The 15,551-nt window shown below is 40.9% G+C and overlaps 1 protein-coding gene across 6 annotated transcripts in view; it reads left to right on the top strand.

The window, feature by feature from the left end:
- NCOA4 (nuclear receptor coactivator 4) overlaps positions 1-15,380 on the top strand; it is a 25,581-nt gene extending 10,201 nt beyond the window's left edge. Inside the window, exons 1-11 of one of the 6 annotated variants that reach the window (XM_023742093.1) lie at positions 44-175; positions 1,004-1,037; positions 7,151-7,305; positions 8,801-8,941; positions 9,123-9,211; positions 9,499-9,607; positions 10,166-10,255; positions 10,767-10,913; positions 11,869-12,885; positions 13,303-13,443; positions 13,799-15,380. In XM_023742093.1, the coding sequence (XP_023597861.1) occupies positions 7,165-7,305; positions 8,801-8,941; positions 9,123-9,211; positions 9,499-9,607; positions 10,166-10,255; positions 10,767-10,913; positions 11,869-12,885; positions 13,303-13,443; positions 13,799-13,804 (1,881 nt within the window). In that variant the 5' untranslated portion in view covers positions 44-175; positions 1,004-1,037; positions 7,151-7,164 and the 3' untranslated portion in view covers positions 13,805-15,380. Of the gene's footprint in view, positions 1-43; positions 181-822; positions 1,038-7,150; positions 7,306-8,800; positions 8,942-9,122; positions 9,212-9,498; positions 9,608-10,165; positions 10,256-10,766; positions 10,914-11,868; positions 12,886-13,302; positions 13,444-13,798 lie in introns of those variants that run through there. The other 5 variants (XM_023742094.1, XM_023742096.1, XM_023742095.1 and 2 more) reach the window with 5 other exon arrangements.
- Positions 15,381-15,551: the final 171 nt, after the last annotated feature.

The raw sequence follows: 15,551 nt of genomic DNA on the forward strand, positions 1-15,551 counted from the left end.
CCTGCAAGGTACATCCGGCAGCCCGGGGAGCGCTGCGGGAGCCTTGGCAGGCCGGCGCCACGCCGGAGAAGGGTGCGCAGCTGCCGGGCCGCGCACACGCGTGCTGCAGCCGGAGTGCCGGCTCAGCCCCGGTGTGAATGGGCGGTTGCGGCTTCCAGAGAGAAAGGGACCCGAGGTCTCGTAAGGCCACTGCGCTCTTAGAAAGTGTATTTGGGAAACGTAGAAAGTTTCGTGAATCATGGTTGCTTTTGAAATAGAAAAGCCTTACGGGGCGTTAGGTGGTAAAATTTTGGGGTCAGTTGTCAGTTAAACTCCTTCGGAAAGTTGATGTCCTGGGATTACTGGCGCTCATAAATCAGTTACTTGTACAGTGAAACCTGTGAGAGCCGGAACTCCCGGGGACTGCCTTGTTTTTCTGGGTCCGACAAGTTTTCCGCCGGGTGCAGTCTCACCACTTTTCTATTGCTCGTTTTAGTGGAAAAATATCTGCGTTTTCTTTCTCTGACAGGTTTCCACCTTACACAGGTTCTGGCTTTCGCAGGTTTTACTGTAGAGAGGTAGACAAATCCAAGCTCAGTAGACTGTAAGTCTAAGTGCTGTAACCTTAGAATATGCTATAGTGAATTTGTTATTACTTTATTTTCTTTAGTTCTCTGAAGATATTAACGATTATTTGTATGCTTTTCAAAAAAATGGGGAACTGTAGCCTGGATTTCTGAGACTACTCGATAAAGCATTTAAAGTGGGCTGGGGATAGGGTGGAGCCCTGGTGGCGCAGTGGTTAAGAGCTCTTCTGCTAATCAAAAGTTTGGCATTTCCAGTCCACCAGCCGCTCCTTGGAAATCCTAGGGGGCAGTTCTACTCTGTCGTATAGGGTCGCTGTGAGTCAGAATTGACTCAGCGGCAGTGGGTTGGTTTGTTTCTTTTGGTTTGGGGATAGGGTGAGATATGTATAACTTTTGTGTTAAGGAATTGTGATATCAAAAACAATCTTTTTTAACAGGAAGAAAGAGCAGTGAAGTAAAGAAGAAATCAAGGTAAAATTGAATGTGGAATGTTACAGTGTTGTTTAATAATGTTTATAATGGAAAGTTTGTACAAACAGTCCAATATAGGTTGTCTGGTCAAAGATACCCAAACTTGAAATATTTTGAATTCAGTAATCCACAGAATGCATGCGTATCCTGTAGATTGTTTCTTAGGGGCTTGGCTGTCTAGCAATGATTCAGATATCAGGAAAATAAGTAAAAAGTGGATATCTTTTTTTGGAGGGGGGTGCTGGGTAGGTGGCAAGGAAGGCGAGAGCTGGAAGGTGCAGTTAGAGGTGATCTGGTTTAAGCCTTCATTCAGACAGACCAGTGGCTGTGATATAGACGTGGGATTAGAATGCAGGGCTCTTGCTTCTTTGTACTTGGCATTGGGGTTTGTCAGTGTTTCGACGATCCTGTGTCTGTCAAGTCACGCAAGGTACTGTTTATTTTTAGTGCATTATTCAAGCAAGAAAGATCTGCAAAACTGTGGTTATAATTTATTAAGAGGGCTATAAAAACAGACTAAGAAACCTAATGGAAGTCATTCCATTGCAATGTCAATTTTAAACCCTAGTATTTGCAAATAAAAACAACTTACGGTTGATAATACACTAAAGGAAGAACAGGCACAATGTAGGTAGAGAATCCAGGACTAGGCCTCAGAAATCTTAGTTCTAAACCCAAATCTGCATTTAGGTGGTGTGTTAGTCATCTAGTGCTGCTGTAACAGAAATACCACAAGCGGATGGCTTTAACAAAGAGAAATATATTTTCTCACAGTCTAAAACCGCTTGTGACCTCTTCTCACAGGCTAAAAGTCTAAATTCAGGGCATCAGTTCCAGAGGAAGTCTTTCTCCGTTGGCTCTGGAGGAAGGTCCTTGTCATCATCAGTCTTCCCCTGGACTAGGAGCTTCTCCACGCAGAGACCCCCCACTCTCTGCTTGCTTCCCTTTCCTTTTACCTCTGTAAGACAAAAGGTGGTGCAGGCCACACTCCAGGGAAACTCCCTTTACATTGGATCAGGGATCTGACCTTAGTAAGGGTGTTACAGTCCCACCCTAATCCTCTTTAACATAAAATTACAGTCAAAATGGAGGACAACCACACAGTACTGAGAATCATGGTCCAGCCAAATTGCTACACACATTTTTGGGGGGACATAATTCAGTCCATAACAAGTGGGTCATTTAACCTGTCTGGGTCTTTGTGTCTTCATCTATTAAATGAGGGTGGTGTACTAAACACATTGCTAAGTTCCACCACCACCCCACCACCGCCACCTCCCAGCTTTAAATTGTGGTTTATGTGGGTCACAAGAGGTTGTAGCTCTTTGGAAGTTTTTTGGTTAAACCATTTGATAATGACTCAGCTTCATTTGTGGTTAGTTCAGGTCTTCCATGACCTTTGGACTTTGTAACTAGATTTGTGCAAGTATGGCATATATACTTTGTAGGATTCCTCAGCTTTGAGGAAAGCTCAGGTGCGGTTATTTGCTTGAGAGGGGTGTGTGTGTGCCTGTGTGCGTGCGCGCGCGCGCGCGTCTTTCCCCCGCCTTTTTTTTTTTCTTTTCATTCTGAAACCTAGAACGTGGATCCCAGAGGCAGAGTAGTTTTAGAAAGCACCTAAATTTTTAACTGTGTCTCGAAAAATAAAAATTTAAGGCAATCCTCTTTTGAAGATAGTAGGGCAGGTGTTTGGATAATAAAGGTAAAGATAAGACATTTTTAGTCATCTTTCATTGATTTGAATTTTAGAGTTGATTTGGGTCAATCTTTTTACAGGTAAGAAAACAGACAAAAGTGTACATAAAAAAAATAAAAATAAAAAAAAACCTGTTGCTGTGGAGTTGATTCTGACTCATAGCAACCCTATAGGACAGAGTAGAACTGCCCCATAGGGTTTCCAAGGAGCACCTGGTGGATTCAAACTGCTGACCTTTTGGTTAGCAGCCGAGCTCTTAAACACTGTGACACCTGGGCTCCAGAAATGTGCATACTTGATATTCATTACAGATTATTGCATTTTTGCTATGAAAAGTTTGCCTTTGGCTGTGTCGTGTAGTGAAAGACTAGATGAGGAGTTAATTTTTTTTAACAAGCACCGGATCCGTACCCACAAGACTGGCAGGTGGATATTGCCATCCACACTTAGGAATTAGGAAGTTAGGTTTAGTAAGTGCACGTGGTCCAGGGTCATCACAGTGATAAGTGACTACAGGATTCTGGGTCAGGGCTGCCTCCCTTTCAACCTTTTCCAGCATCTGTGCTGATCTGTATGTTCCAAAAGGTGGAGGTTACTTAGGTCCCCATCACTCAACTAAACCTGGTAACAATAACAGCCATGTTAGACACTAACATGGAGTGCTTGCAGTGTGCAGGGCTAAGTGCTTATAGAGAGACAATGTCTTGATTCTCCTTGCAGCCCTTTGGAGCTGCTGTCATTGTCTCCGTTTTCCCAGAGGAAATCCCAGAGAGAGAAAGTAACTAGCACACGGGTCTGAAGCTTGCAGATGCAGCCTGGAACTCCAGTTTGTCAGACCCTAGCCAGATTGATCCCTTAAACTGTAATGCTTGCTGCACAGGCTTACACAGGGGCTTGAACGCATTGTGATTTAAGATCACTGGGTAGTGGGATTCTTGACTTCAGCTCTGAAAGCCTTCCTCCTTGCCACATACGACCTTTTACTCAGCACTTTTCTTGGGGCGTGGACTGTGGCCAATGCCCTTTGCCCTTCCAGAAGGAGGGACAGAGATGGGCAGCAAAGGGACAAGCCTCCTGGGACTGGCTATAAAGAAACAAAACAGGTTGTCTCAGTGGCTGACAGATGGGCTCTATAAAGATTCTTATGAGAAGTGTTCCAGCAAGATGACTGTTTTGGTCATCTAGTGCTGCTGTAACAGAAATACTACAGGTGGATGGCTTTAACAAAGACAATTTATTTTCTCACAGTCTAGTAGGCTGCAAGTCCAAATTCAGTGCATCAGCTCCAGGGGAAGGCTTTCTCTGTCATCTCTGTAAGAAGATCCTTGTCATCAATCTTTCCCTGGTTGAGGATCTTCTCAGGCACAGGGACCCTGGATCCAAAGGACACTCTGCTCCGAGCCCTGCTTCTTGGTGGTGTGAGGTTCCCCCCTCTGCTTGCTTCCTTTTCCTTTTTATCTCTTGAGAGATAAGAGGTGGTGCAGGCCACATCCCACGGAAACTCCCTTTACATTGGATCAGGGATGTGACCTTAGTAAGGGTGTTACAATTCCACGCTAATCCTCTTTAACGTAAAATTACAGTCACAAAATGAAGGACAACCACACAATACTGGGAATCATGGCCCAGCCAGATTGCTTACACACATTTTTTGGGGGTCATAATTTAATCCATGACAGATAATATTCACTTGAATTTGAAAAATGTGTGCGTGGGGGCAGCAGGGGAGAATCAGTTTTGGAACTCGTTAGTCTCATCCTGCATTCTGTCCACAGCTGGTAAGAGGAGAATCCTGTTGGTGTGCTTTTCCCATGTGCCACTCTCATTAGGCGGTTGTGGAGTACTTGTGATTGAACTGAGAGGCTTTCTTCGCGTGACTGACTTTTGAGCGCACAGTTAAGCACCTTGTGGCAGTGAGCTGACTCACTGGCTCTCCACATCTCAGCCAGAGTTTCACCTGCTGGTGAGCTGTTTTTCAAACTCCCTGCAGTGTGCCCCCAAACGCGCACCAACGTCAGTGCTTCAGACGGGGCGCTGACAGTGTGAAGAAGGCAGCGAGACAGCGACAGCTGCTGTTCCGAGCACTAAAAAAAATTTCTGCAGGGATTTCCTGTCAAACCTGATTAAGGAACTCTTCCTTTTTACAAATCATCTTGGGGAAACCAACTAAGATAACAAAATTAACAAGGGGAAGTGAAAAGTTTCTTGAATATTTGAGTTTCTTATAGGAACTCTGTAGTTCCTGAATTGGAATCTTTTGCTGAGATGGTCAAAAGAAAGCCTATTGGGCTTTTTTCTCCCATCGTTTTATTTTTGAGGGCTCACCCTGCTTTGTCCTGATCCTGCTTTCAGCTGGCCACCTGGCCCCTAAAGCTAGGCCACAGTAGCCACACTGTCTCAGATGGGCAGTTGGCCATTTGGAGGACTCCACACTGGACAGGTCTCGGCTGGCTTCTCTGGCCATTTCCTTCAGGACTGTTGGGAAGTTCTTTCATATATTGTCTGAAATGTTTCCTATTAATCCTTTTTTCCTCCTTGGGACTATTCTGAACAAGCCTAATTATTCTACCTGACTGCTCTCCAGATACTTGAGAATAGTAATCATGTCCTCCCAGAGACTTCTCTTATCTAGGCTAAACAGCCTCTTCCTGGAGAAGTTTTTTGTGGTTTTGAGGTCTCTTTCTTCTGAATGCCCTCATCTAAAGTGTGTTACTCAGAAATAAGTTTCAAATTTCGTTTCTAATGAGCACAGAACAAGATTAGTCTGTGGCAGATGCTATACTTTTGTTAACTACTATCAAATGGTGTAAGTTATTTTCTCAGACCCAGCATACTGCTAACTCACATAGAGGTTACTGTCTGTAAAAAATTCTCCATTCTTCTAAACAATTTATTCTTTTCCACCTTGTACTCCCTCATTCCACTGCAAAAAAAAAAAAAAAAATCTGTATTTTGTTAGATTTAACAACTATGTGGAGATTGTTTTGTAATCTAAATATTTATGTTATGGAAAACATTTTGGCAGTCCCGTGTTTTCATCCACGTAATTATGGAAACAGCTGAGTAACGTGGAGACAAGCCACTAAAAACTTTAGACTTCAGTCCATTAACCTTTGAGTACTTCTAAAAAAAAACGTTGATTTGATCCAGTAGTACTTCTATTTAGTCTGTATTCACCTTGTCCTCAGAGGTAACATAAACCTTGTCACAAGTCTTACTGTAGTCTAGATACATTATGTCTACAGCATTCCATTGACTGGCCAGTTTAGTAACACTATCCAGAAAGGAAATAACTTTGGTTTCATAGGGTTTAGTGAACCCATGCTGGGCTACAGTGATCAGTGTTTTCTTTTTATAAGCATTTAGAAACTATCTCTGATTCTGGATCTATCCAGGATAGACCACAAATTGTTCTTCCAGTGTTGTCAAGATTTGCCTCATGGCTTTTCTGACACTTTCTGTCCTAGTCTCATATCATTATGTCATTGGTTATGTGCTGTTCTACTTCTCTTTCTTATCTCTCATACATCTGAGCTTATTAGAGAATTCTCCGTATATAAACCCAAGCCCCTTGCCATCGAGTCAGTTCTGACTCTTCGTGACCCTATAGGACAGAGTAGAACTGCCCCATAGGGTTTCCAAGGCTGTAATCTTTACAGAAGCAGAATGCGGTATCTTTTCTTCTCCAGAATGGCTGGTGGGTTCAAACTGCTGACCTTTCAATTAGCTGAGTACTTTAACTACTGTACCACCAGAGCTCCTTTCTCTGTATATACCCTCCTAAATTTCTGTATATACCTGTTACATCCTTATCAGAATCCTATGAAGTTATTTTGTCAGATTTACATTATTGTGAGCCTTCTAGCTATGAAGCCACCCCTGACTTCTTCCTAAAAAAAAAAAAAAAAAAAAATCCATCTAAAAAGGGAAGCAAGAAAACAAAAAAATTTCATATTCCCAATAGATTTAGGCAAATGCCGGATCGAAACAGTGTTCTAAAGTCTGTGTGTCAAGTTACTGGTTTGCAGCTTATTTTTTAAGTAATTATGGATCCTCCCAGACTTTTTAGTCTTCATCTCTAAATCTGCAAAACAGGAACACATGCCCCATATGACTTTATGTGTGTTATGAATAGAAACTTACACTCCCATGGTCTTTTAACCTTTTACTCTCTTGAATCAGGAAAATTAATGTGTTTTTTCAAAAATATATATGTTTACCTGTAAAGTGTCATTAAAGTATAGAATTTTATGGTGGGAACACAGTTGGGGGGTAATATTTATTAAGAGTATGCTACTTACTAAGTAGTTAGTACTTGGGAGCTGGCTGGAATGATTATTTGAGGGATGGTTAAAAGGTGATTTTTGGTTGTAATTACAATGTTGTTTTGATTGCTGATTTTGTTTTCCTTTTAAAGGCACAGTGAGCAGAATGAGCACCTCACAGGACCAGAGTGGCTGCTCCACTAATCAAGAGCCCCTTTCAAGGTGTTGTGATGCACGAAGGGACTTGGAGCTTGCTATTGGTGGAGTTCTCCGGGCTGAACAGCAAATCAAAGATAACCTCCGAGAGGTGTGATGTGTACTTTTCCCTTCCCTTGTCTGGACTTGTCACAGGGCTGATCAGAGCATGGCCAGGGATGCGGCTTCTCACTGCCAGCCAGATTCACCCCATGCCTTCTATGATCTTTCTAATCCTAGTCAGCTGCCTGACATAATCGATGTCTTTGATCCCATAGGGAAATAAGGCAGATGTTAGTTAGAGTCTGGAAAACTTGGTACCACTCTAGAGAATTCAGTTCAGCATGCGTTTTTGATTGCCTCTCGGTGTGGTCCCTGTGCCATGCACTGCCATCAATAAAAAATAACTAAACCAGGGAGCTGTACTGCTCAGCTCTGTCCTTTGGATGCGGAAAGGATGGCTCTTTGCACGTCCCCAGGTGTCTTTTCATTTGTTTGATGGTTTTTGTGGCCTGGTTCTGTAAATGACTTTATTTGTAAAGGCAAGCCAGAATGGAAGCTGTTAGGTCCATTAATGTATAGTAATCTGTTGGAGTCTCTGGGTAGACCACACGGTTAAGTGCTCGACTACTGGCACAACCAAAGGTGGGCAGTTCGAACTAACCCAGAGGCACCTTGGAAGGCAGGCCTGGTGATCCGATTCCGAAAGGTCACAGCCTTGAAAACCCTGTGGAGCAGTTCTACTCTGCACACGTGAGGTCGCCATCAGTTAGAATCGACTTCATGGCAACTGACATCAATAAGAATCTGTTGGTGAGTGGGTAGATTGAGTCTTAGATTATTTTGAAGCACAACTTTATTGTACAGAAAAATGTGTTTTAAAATATAATTTAGGTGGATTTTCATGGATTATTTATAGCTGCTATAATTTTTTGGGGGGGAGGGGAGTCTTGGGATTTTTACGTTTAGCCCCAGTTTGAATCACCGTTTTCGGAAATAGTTTATAATTTTACTTAAACTCCCATTATGTGCCATTGACATGATGTAGTGGCATGTCTCTTTACTAAAATTGGCATAATGTCAGTGGTTGGCTCATTCTGTGGGTGGGAAAAGAGATAAGGGCTAGCTGTTAAATATTCACTTTTTAAATATAACTACAGAATATTTTCTGTCCTATTCCACTGATAACCTTGCAAAGCTATAGGTTTTAAAATTATATGGAAAACTGAGGGGGATCAGTATCTCTTGATACATTCTTATATTTTGTCTTGGTTACTTTAGAACACCCAAAATAAACATGATCCTGTTAGAAGGCAGGGTATTAAAGGAGAATTTTAGAGCTTAGGTATATGCCTCTTTGGCTGGGATTCTTAAACTGGGGTCCTTGGGGCTTTGTTGGGACCACGGGTAGGCTTTGGGACACTAAACTCTGAATTTAAGACAAAGTTTTTAGTGTACGCATTTTCCTGGGCAGATGTTCCATAGATGTCATTAGATTATCAGAAGAATATGTGACCCCCAAAAGTTTAAGAACCTCACTGTTGTGGGGGAAACACCATTCTTCAAGCTTCTCACAGTAGTGAGGCTAACATGTATGTGTTTCTTAGGTCAAAGCTCAGATTCACAGCTGCATAAGCCGTCACCTGGAATGCCTTCGAAGCCGTGAGGTGTGGCTGTATGAACAGGTCGACCTCATCTCTCAGCTTAAAGAGGAGACACTACAACAGCAAGCCCAGCAGCTCTACTGGGTAATGAGGCTCCCTGGCTCTGTTGGGTCTGAACTGACTTCTAGAGAACGTCTTCCCTGTAATGGAGTGTTTATATAGATCAGATCAAAGTTTACTCTCAAGTGCTATTTGTTAACTTGGATATTCCTGGTGTTTTTGTATCATTAGTGGCTTGATGGTTTCTTTTTTTTTTTTTTAATAGTTATTGGGCCAGTTCAATTGTCTCATTCATCAACTGGAGTGCTCCCAAAACAAAGATCTAGCCAATCAAGTTTCTGTGTGCCTGGAGAGGTAAAGGCACTTGTTCCTAGTTTTGACTTTTGGCTCCTTGACTTTGGTATATTAAGGAAAAAAAAAAAAGATTTTTGAACTCATTACATGTATTGATTTAAATTGAATTCTTGGTTTCTGTGATAAGATCATGCTGCTTTATATATTTAATATTATGCCTGCTGATACATGATAAAGCCATAGTTTCTTAGAAAAATATAATCATTTAAAAACAATTTAGCTTTTGTTTTGGATGAAGTTGAAACAGATATTCCTAGAAGTAGCCAGGTTTTGGTTGTTTTTCCCAGACTGGGCAGTTTGACTCTCAAACCAGAAGAGTCCACCGTCCTGCTCTTTGAAGCAGACACAGCTGCGCTTCGCCAGACCATGACCACGTTTGGGTCCCTCAAGACCATGGTGAGTAACGTTGATCTCAGGTAGTTCACAGGGCGCTCCTCAGGCCTGTGGCCTCACGGATGGTCTTTAAAAAAAAAATCACGTTTTTACTCTGAGGAGTGACTTTTTTGAGAATTTGTTAAACTTCAGAAATTTCATGTTCTGATTAAGTCTATAGTTAGAACATTAGTTTGGTAGTTCTTGCAATGTGGTATTGACTCATTGCTAGTCTCTGGAATTCATTTTGTATCTCTTTAAATGCTTTTAACATAGCTCTTATTAAATTTGTGGCTTGAGTGGTCTTTAATAGAGAACCAAAAAGAGTTTCATTTGGGCTTGTTAAAAGTAGTGTTTTACTACCAATTCTGGTGAAAATTTCTTATGTGATGATAGTTATTTAGAAGCGGAGAGTTCTGAGATTTGATAACTGCTTTGTAGGTCGTTGGGTTTAGTGTGAAGAATATTCTAGTGAAGTGGTGATACTTAGCATAATGCTTTTGAAATTTAGGAATTAAAGTCTCACTTTTTGGTATGAAAGCATAGCATAAATAATATGATTATATTGCCTTCATTTTATAGCAAATTCCTGAGCACCTGGTGGCTCATACTAATTCATCAAGTACTGGACCCTTCTTGGAGAAGAGGGGTTATATCCCAGTGCCAGAGCAGGTAAAATGGCTTCGTTCCTGGTAACTGAGTCACTACTTGGCTTGTGTTTCTTTTGACTACCCCCCCCCCCTTTCTTTTTAGCTAGCATCTATTTATAAAAAGCCACCATTGGTAATGAGTTAAGTTTATGGAATTAAATACTTCTCGTGGAATTGAATGTCAGATAGAAATTTAGAGGTTTTGTAGGTGTAGATTGAAAGAACGTAATTGTTTCCAGTTGGTACATAGGAGATGATCATTAGTTGGTGTTAGCTCTCTCGGGGATCCTTCTCTTTATAATTCATAGAGATGACTGACTTCTAAAGGCAGTGTGAATATAGAATCCTAGACTTTGAGAGTTGAGAAGACCTCTGGAGATGAACTGCGCTCCTTAGTTTAGAATTGTGGAAACCGAGGCTCGTTCAGGGTTAACGTTCAGCCCAGATCAGAGAGCTTAGGTTTCCTACTTTCCTGGTGAGTTTTGTCCTGCAGTTGACATTGCCCGTTAAGCAACAGAGGATTCTGTGATTAGCAGAAGTCATCATCCGGCACCACAGCTGTCCCTCTCAGTGAATGGCTTCTTGGAAGCAAACCTGCCCAGGGTCATCAGGCTCCGTACGTACCCAGCACCAACCCCCAGGACTGGCTCACCCAAAAGCAGGCCTTGGATAATAGTCAGGTATGTTTCTGCATTTATCGTTTCTAAGGTGGATGTAGTAGTAGATGAGGTTAGTTACTAGTAACTACTAGTGTATGTCTTTGTTTAGTTTTTAGTTCTAGTCTGGAAACATTTAATAATAATTTGCTATAATAATGACACTTCTTCATTATAGAGAGAAAGTTTAGAAAATAAAGAACTATAAAAGAAATACAAAACCATAATCTCACCATGCACATTTTTGGTTGTTTTTCTATGCATACGTATACTTGAAAAAATTAGTCTGTAAATCCTGTTTTTGTAAGCAGATTTTTTTCACTAATCATGAATATATTTCTCCACCAGTTAATTTCTTCTGTAGTGTTTTTAATAGCCAATCAAAAAAATATTATATACTATCACTTAATTTCCAGTATTTCTGGATATAAACAAAGCTTCCCTAAACACTCAGTAAGTAGCTGATTATTTGTACACATTATTGATTAGTTCCTTAGGAGTAAATTCCCAGAAATTGCATTCCTAAAGTATAATTCTACATCCTCTTTTAAGACTTTTGATACTTACTGTCAATCTGGTTTTCCAGTAAGTTGATATCAGTTTGTTTCTCCCAGTAGAGTATTGAGGGTACTGCTTCCCTGAACCCTAATAGTGGGATCATTTATAAGGTTTTTTCCTTTCAGTTTCTTTAATAATGAGGTTATGTATTTTCATGTTTATTAGCCTTCTCTGATTGTGTGATTATCTCCTTTGTTTTTGTCTTCTTTATTTGTAAAGGCTTGTCATATAAGGGATACTAGCCAGTTTTCTATCAAATATGCCACAAACATTTTTTTCTTTCTTGCCTCTTGGCCTTGGTATACTTAAATTTAGAAACATCTAACAAAACAGTAAATATGAAAACAAAGCTATTTTATGTTGAATCCCCAAAGCAGTCATAATTGTTCAGGTGAATTAATACTGTGTACTTCTTGTGTAGACTTCTCCCAGAGCCTACAATTTCTTCAGTAATGTCTGGGGCAACCGAAAAGGCTTGGAAAACTGGCTTCTCAAGAGTCAGCAACAGGAAGTTCCTGAAAAACCAAGTTACCAAAAGTCTAACAGCTGTTTTTCTACCAGTTCTTTCTCCATTGAAGATAAAAAGGTTGGAGATCTGGAGATTCTTGGTCAAGATGAGGTGGACCTTTCCCATTGGCTGGTGACTCCCCAGAAACCCCATAAGCTGGAGAAGCCTGAGAATGGCAGCTGTGAAACCAGTGAGAAGTTCAAGCTCTTGTTCCAGGTTTTCCAGGAGCCCTATCATGTGAGCGATTGGCTTGTCAAGCCCGATTCCTGTACTAGTTGTCAAGGCAACCAGCCCAAAGGTGTAGAGATTGAAAACCTGAGCAATCTGAAGTGCCTGAATGACCACCTGGAGGCTAAGAAACCATCGTCTGCCCCCAGCATGGTTCCCGTGGATTGGCTTGTCCAGAACCTTCAAGAACCGTATAAAGTAGAGGAGGTCTGCAGAGCCAACGAGCCCTGCACAAGCTTCTCAGAATGTGTGTGTGATGAAAATTGTGAGAAGGAAGCTCTGTGCACGTGGCTTCTGAAGAAAGGAGGAAAAGATAAAAATGGGATGCCTGTGGATCCAAAACCTGAGCTTGAGAAGCTTAAGGATTCTCTGAGTATGTGGCTCTGTCCTTCCAGAAGAGAGACCGCAGAGCAAGCTAAGGCATCACAGGCTATGGCTCCTTCTAGAATTGCTGATTCCTTTCAAGTCATACGCAACAGCCCCTTGTCAGGGTGGCTCATCAGACCATCTTGCAAAGAAGGAAGTCCCAAGGAAGTGCCTATTACTGAGGACAAAGCTGACAAACAAAAGCTTGTGAGCCCCATGGCCACTTCCTGGTGTCCCTTTAACACAGCTGACTGGGTCTTGCCAAGAAAGAACACAGGAAAGCTCAGCCAGGTATCCTCAGGAAAAGACAAGTGGTTACTTCGGAAAAAGGCCCGGGTGAGCAGATAACAAAATAGCACTGTCAGAAATATTTTAATTGATTCTTACATTCTTAATCCCAGACCTTTAAATGCTAAATGTGGCTAAGGTATTAATTTTGGTGCTACGTTAGCAACAGAACAGAGGGCAGACTAACATTTACCAGTGTGGTAAATTAATGATTATTCAGACTGAGATTTTTGTCCATTTTTCAGGCCCCTACTCCCCATCCTGGCAGGAAAAGAAAAAACCTAGCCTGTTTACTGTTTCTGATGGAAAAGATTTGGGGTGGAAGAAACAGTTGTCACCTTGGCTCTTAGTTATTGGAATGGCCAACATTTATTCTTTATATTGGAAGATGAGTTAAGTTGGTCTTATAACTCCCAGTTACCATGTAGTACCATGTAGTAACCCACCCTTTTTGTCTACTTGCAGGAAGTATTACTTAATTCACCCCTACAGGAGGAAGGTAACTTTTCCGCAGACTGTTACGGCCTTCCAGCAGTTTGTGATCTCTTTGCCTGTATGCAGCTTAAAGTTGATAAAGAAAAGTGGTTGTATCGAACTCCTCTACAGGTGGGTATGGGCTACCAGCATGACTACTACTGGTTTTAGCTGCTTACAAAGTAAATATTTTATCTTACATATGAATTCATACTTTGCCCATTGAACTCTATTCCTGTTGATGTTATGTGTATTAGGCAAGTGAGAGTGGAAGAGAGGGAGATCATTAAAATGTCATGTATTTCCACTTTGCTTTGTGAAAAATCTAGGACATACTCAAAACTGACCTTTCAAGATGACGTAGCTGTCAAGGAAATTTTCATAGCCTCTGGATTCTAGTAGCCTATTGAGAAATGAGTCAGCATCAAGGTGGGAAAAACTTGCTTTTATCCTAGTGAGGTGACTTCATCTGTGGGCTTCTTTACAGATGTGAAGGAGTGGAATACTAGAGTTGAGCACCGTCTCTGCAGATAATCGCCTGTCCAAGAGCCGAGTGACCGCGCCTTGCCAAATCGTTTCCGAATCTGCCCAGTCAGCTTAGTTCCCTTCCTGCCTCACTTTGAACCAGTGAAGAGAAACAAGTCATCAAATTATAAGTTACTGTGTAAAAAATGATGACAGTTTGTTAAATTGATGCTGAGGAGATTCAGTTCCTTCTTACAGAAGTATGACTTAATTCATTAGAGACAGCATCTTGGTGGATAGGTCTTTTTCATAAGCCTCCACAGCTCCTTAGATTGAATTGTTACTAGAAGTACATTAAAGCACTGTAGTTTTAAAAATGAATTATTTCTGTACTCACAGTGTGTTGATGTGTTATAAAGGTAGTAAACTTTCCTAGCCTTTTGATTGCCCTTTAGAAGCTCCCTTGCTGTGGGTTTTCTTCCATTAGTGTTCTGAAATAATTGTTTAATTAATATAACTATTTCCCACATGAATAATTTACCTTGCCAACAGTGATTTCTTTTCTTACCAAAATGTGTATTAATAATCTTGGCAATTTATGACAATTACAAAGCATATTGAGCTTACATATTAGTTCTGTATTCTTTTGAAAGAAATTTAACTTTTGCAAATTCTTTGTTGATCTCTTAATGTTATTAAAGTATCTGATGAGCTGTTTTAGAAGGGCGCTGTAGTGTTTCAAGACCACATTCAGTGTAGTTAGTCCTAGCGTCTTTCCAAATATCCTGCAGGCCAAAGAGCCCCAGTGCTGACTAATCAAAGAGCAAAAGGCAAAGACGTGTTGAAAATACTGTGCTTGAACTATTTACTCTCCTGGGGGTTATGGGTGCAGCGTGTGTAAATACATGGAAGCTGAGCGTGACACGTGGTGCTCTTACTTAGGGATAAATTAGATGTCTTCACACTGTACACACCTACACCTTTACAAGTATAAAGAAGTGACATTTTAGGGAACAGGCCGTTTTGAACACTTGTGCCTTGGGGTGTTTGCTGACACTATAAAAACTATTGATGTTTTCCTCATCATCCTTAAAGTCATGTCCGTGCTTTAAAAAGTTTCTCTGTAGGAGAGAAATGGGATTTATAATGTTTTCAAATTCTCTAAAATGAGATATCTTAAGTCTCTTCCCAGGGTTTTGAACTACTAAACCACTTAACTGCCTGTGTATTATTGGAAGTATTTTACTGAAGTTCGTGATGTGGTCAACTCAGAGGCCCTTTAGGGGAAACTTCACAGTCCCACAGCTTCCCTAGAATTCTTTGGACTACAGCTGAAAAGAGCCTCATGTGTCTCCAGATACCATTTAGTCCCCCCAGATACCATTTAGAACTAGAATTACAAAGGCGTGGGGTAAAAACAATTTAAGGAGTGTTGTTTCCCAGATCTTAGGTTGCAGGAAACTGCTTTGTAGAGTTTTCTTTTTTTGAGGTGTAACAAAACTTCGTATTCCTAAATTTACATCAATTACTATGCTAACATCATGTAAAACATTTTTTTGCACTGATGCATTTTATACCTCTTCATTAAAACCGTAACAGCCATAGTTGTCGCGTGTATTTGTAAAACTACCTTGTCACGGAACGTGCTAGCATATTTTAAAAACGTGATAACCTCTGGTTAGGAACATTGCTGAGAAACAACTTGAATACATAAAAATTGTTTTTACATTTACTAAAATGTCTATTTTATGAATCTTCTTAAATCAGCAAATAAG

Source organism: Trichechus manatus, unplaced genomic scaffold (genome assembly GCF_000243295.1).
Source record: "Trichechus manatus latirostris isolate Lorelei unplaced genomic scaffold, TriManLat1.0 scaffold00200, whole genome shotgun sequence".
Classification (NCBI taxonomy): Eukaryota; Metazoa; Chordata; class Mammalia; order Sirenia; family Trichechidae; genus Trichechus; species Trichechus manatus.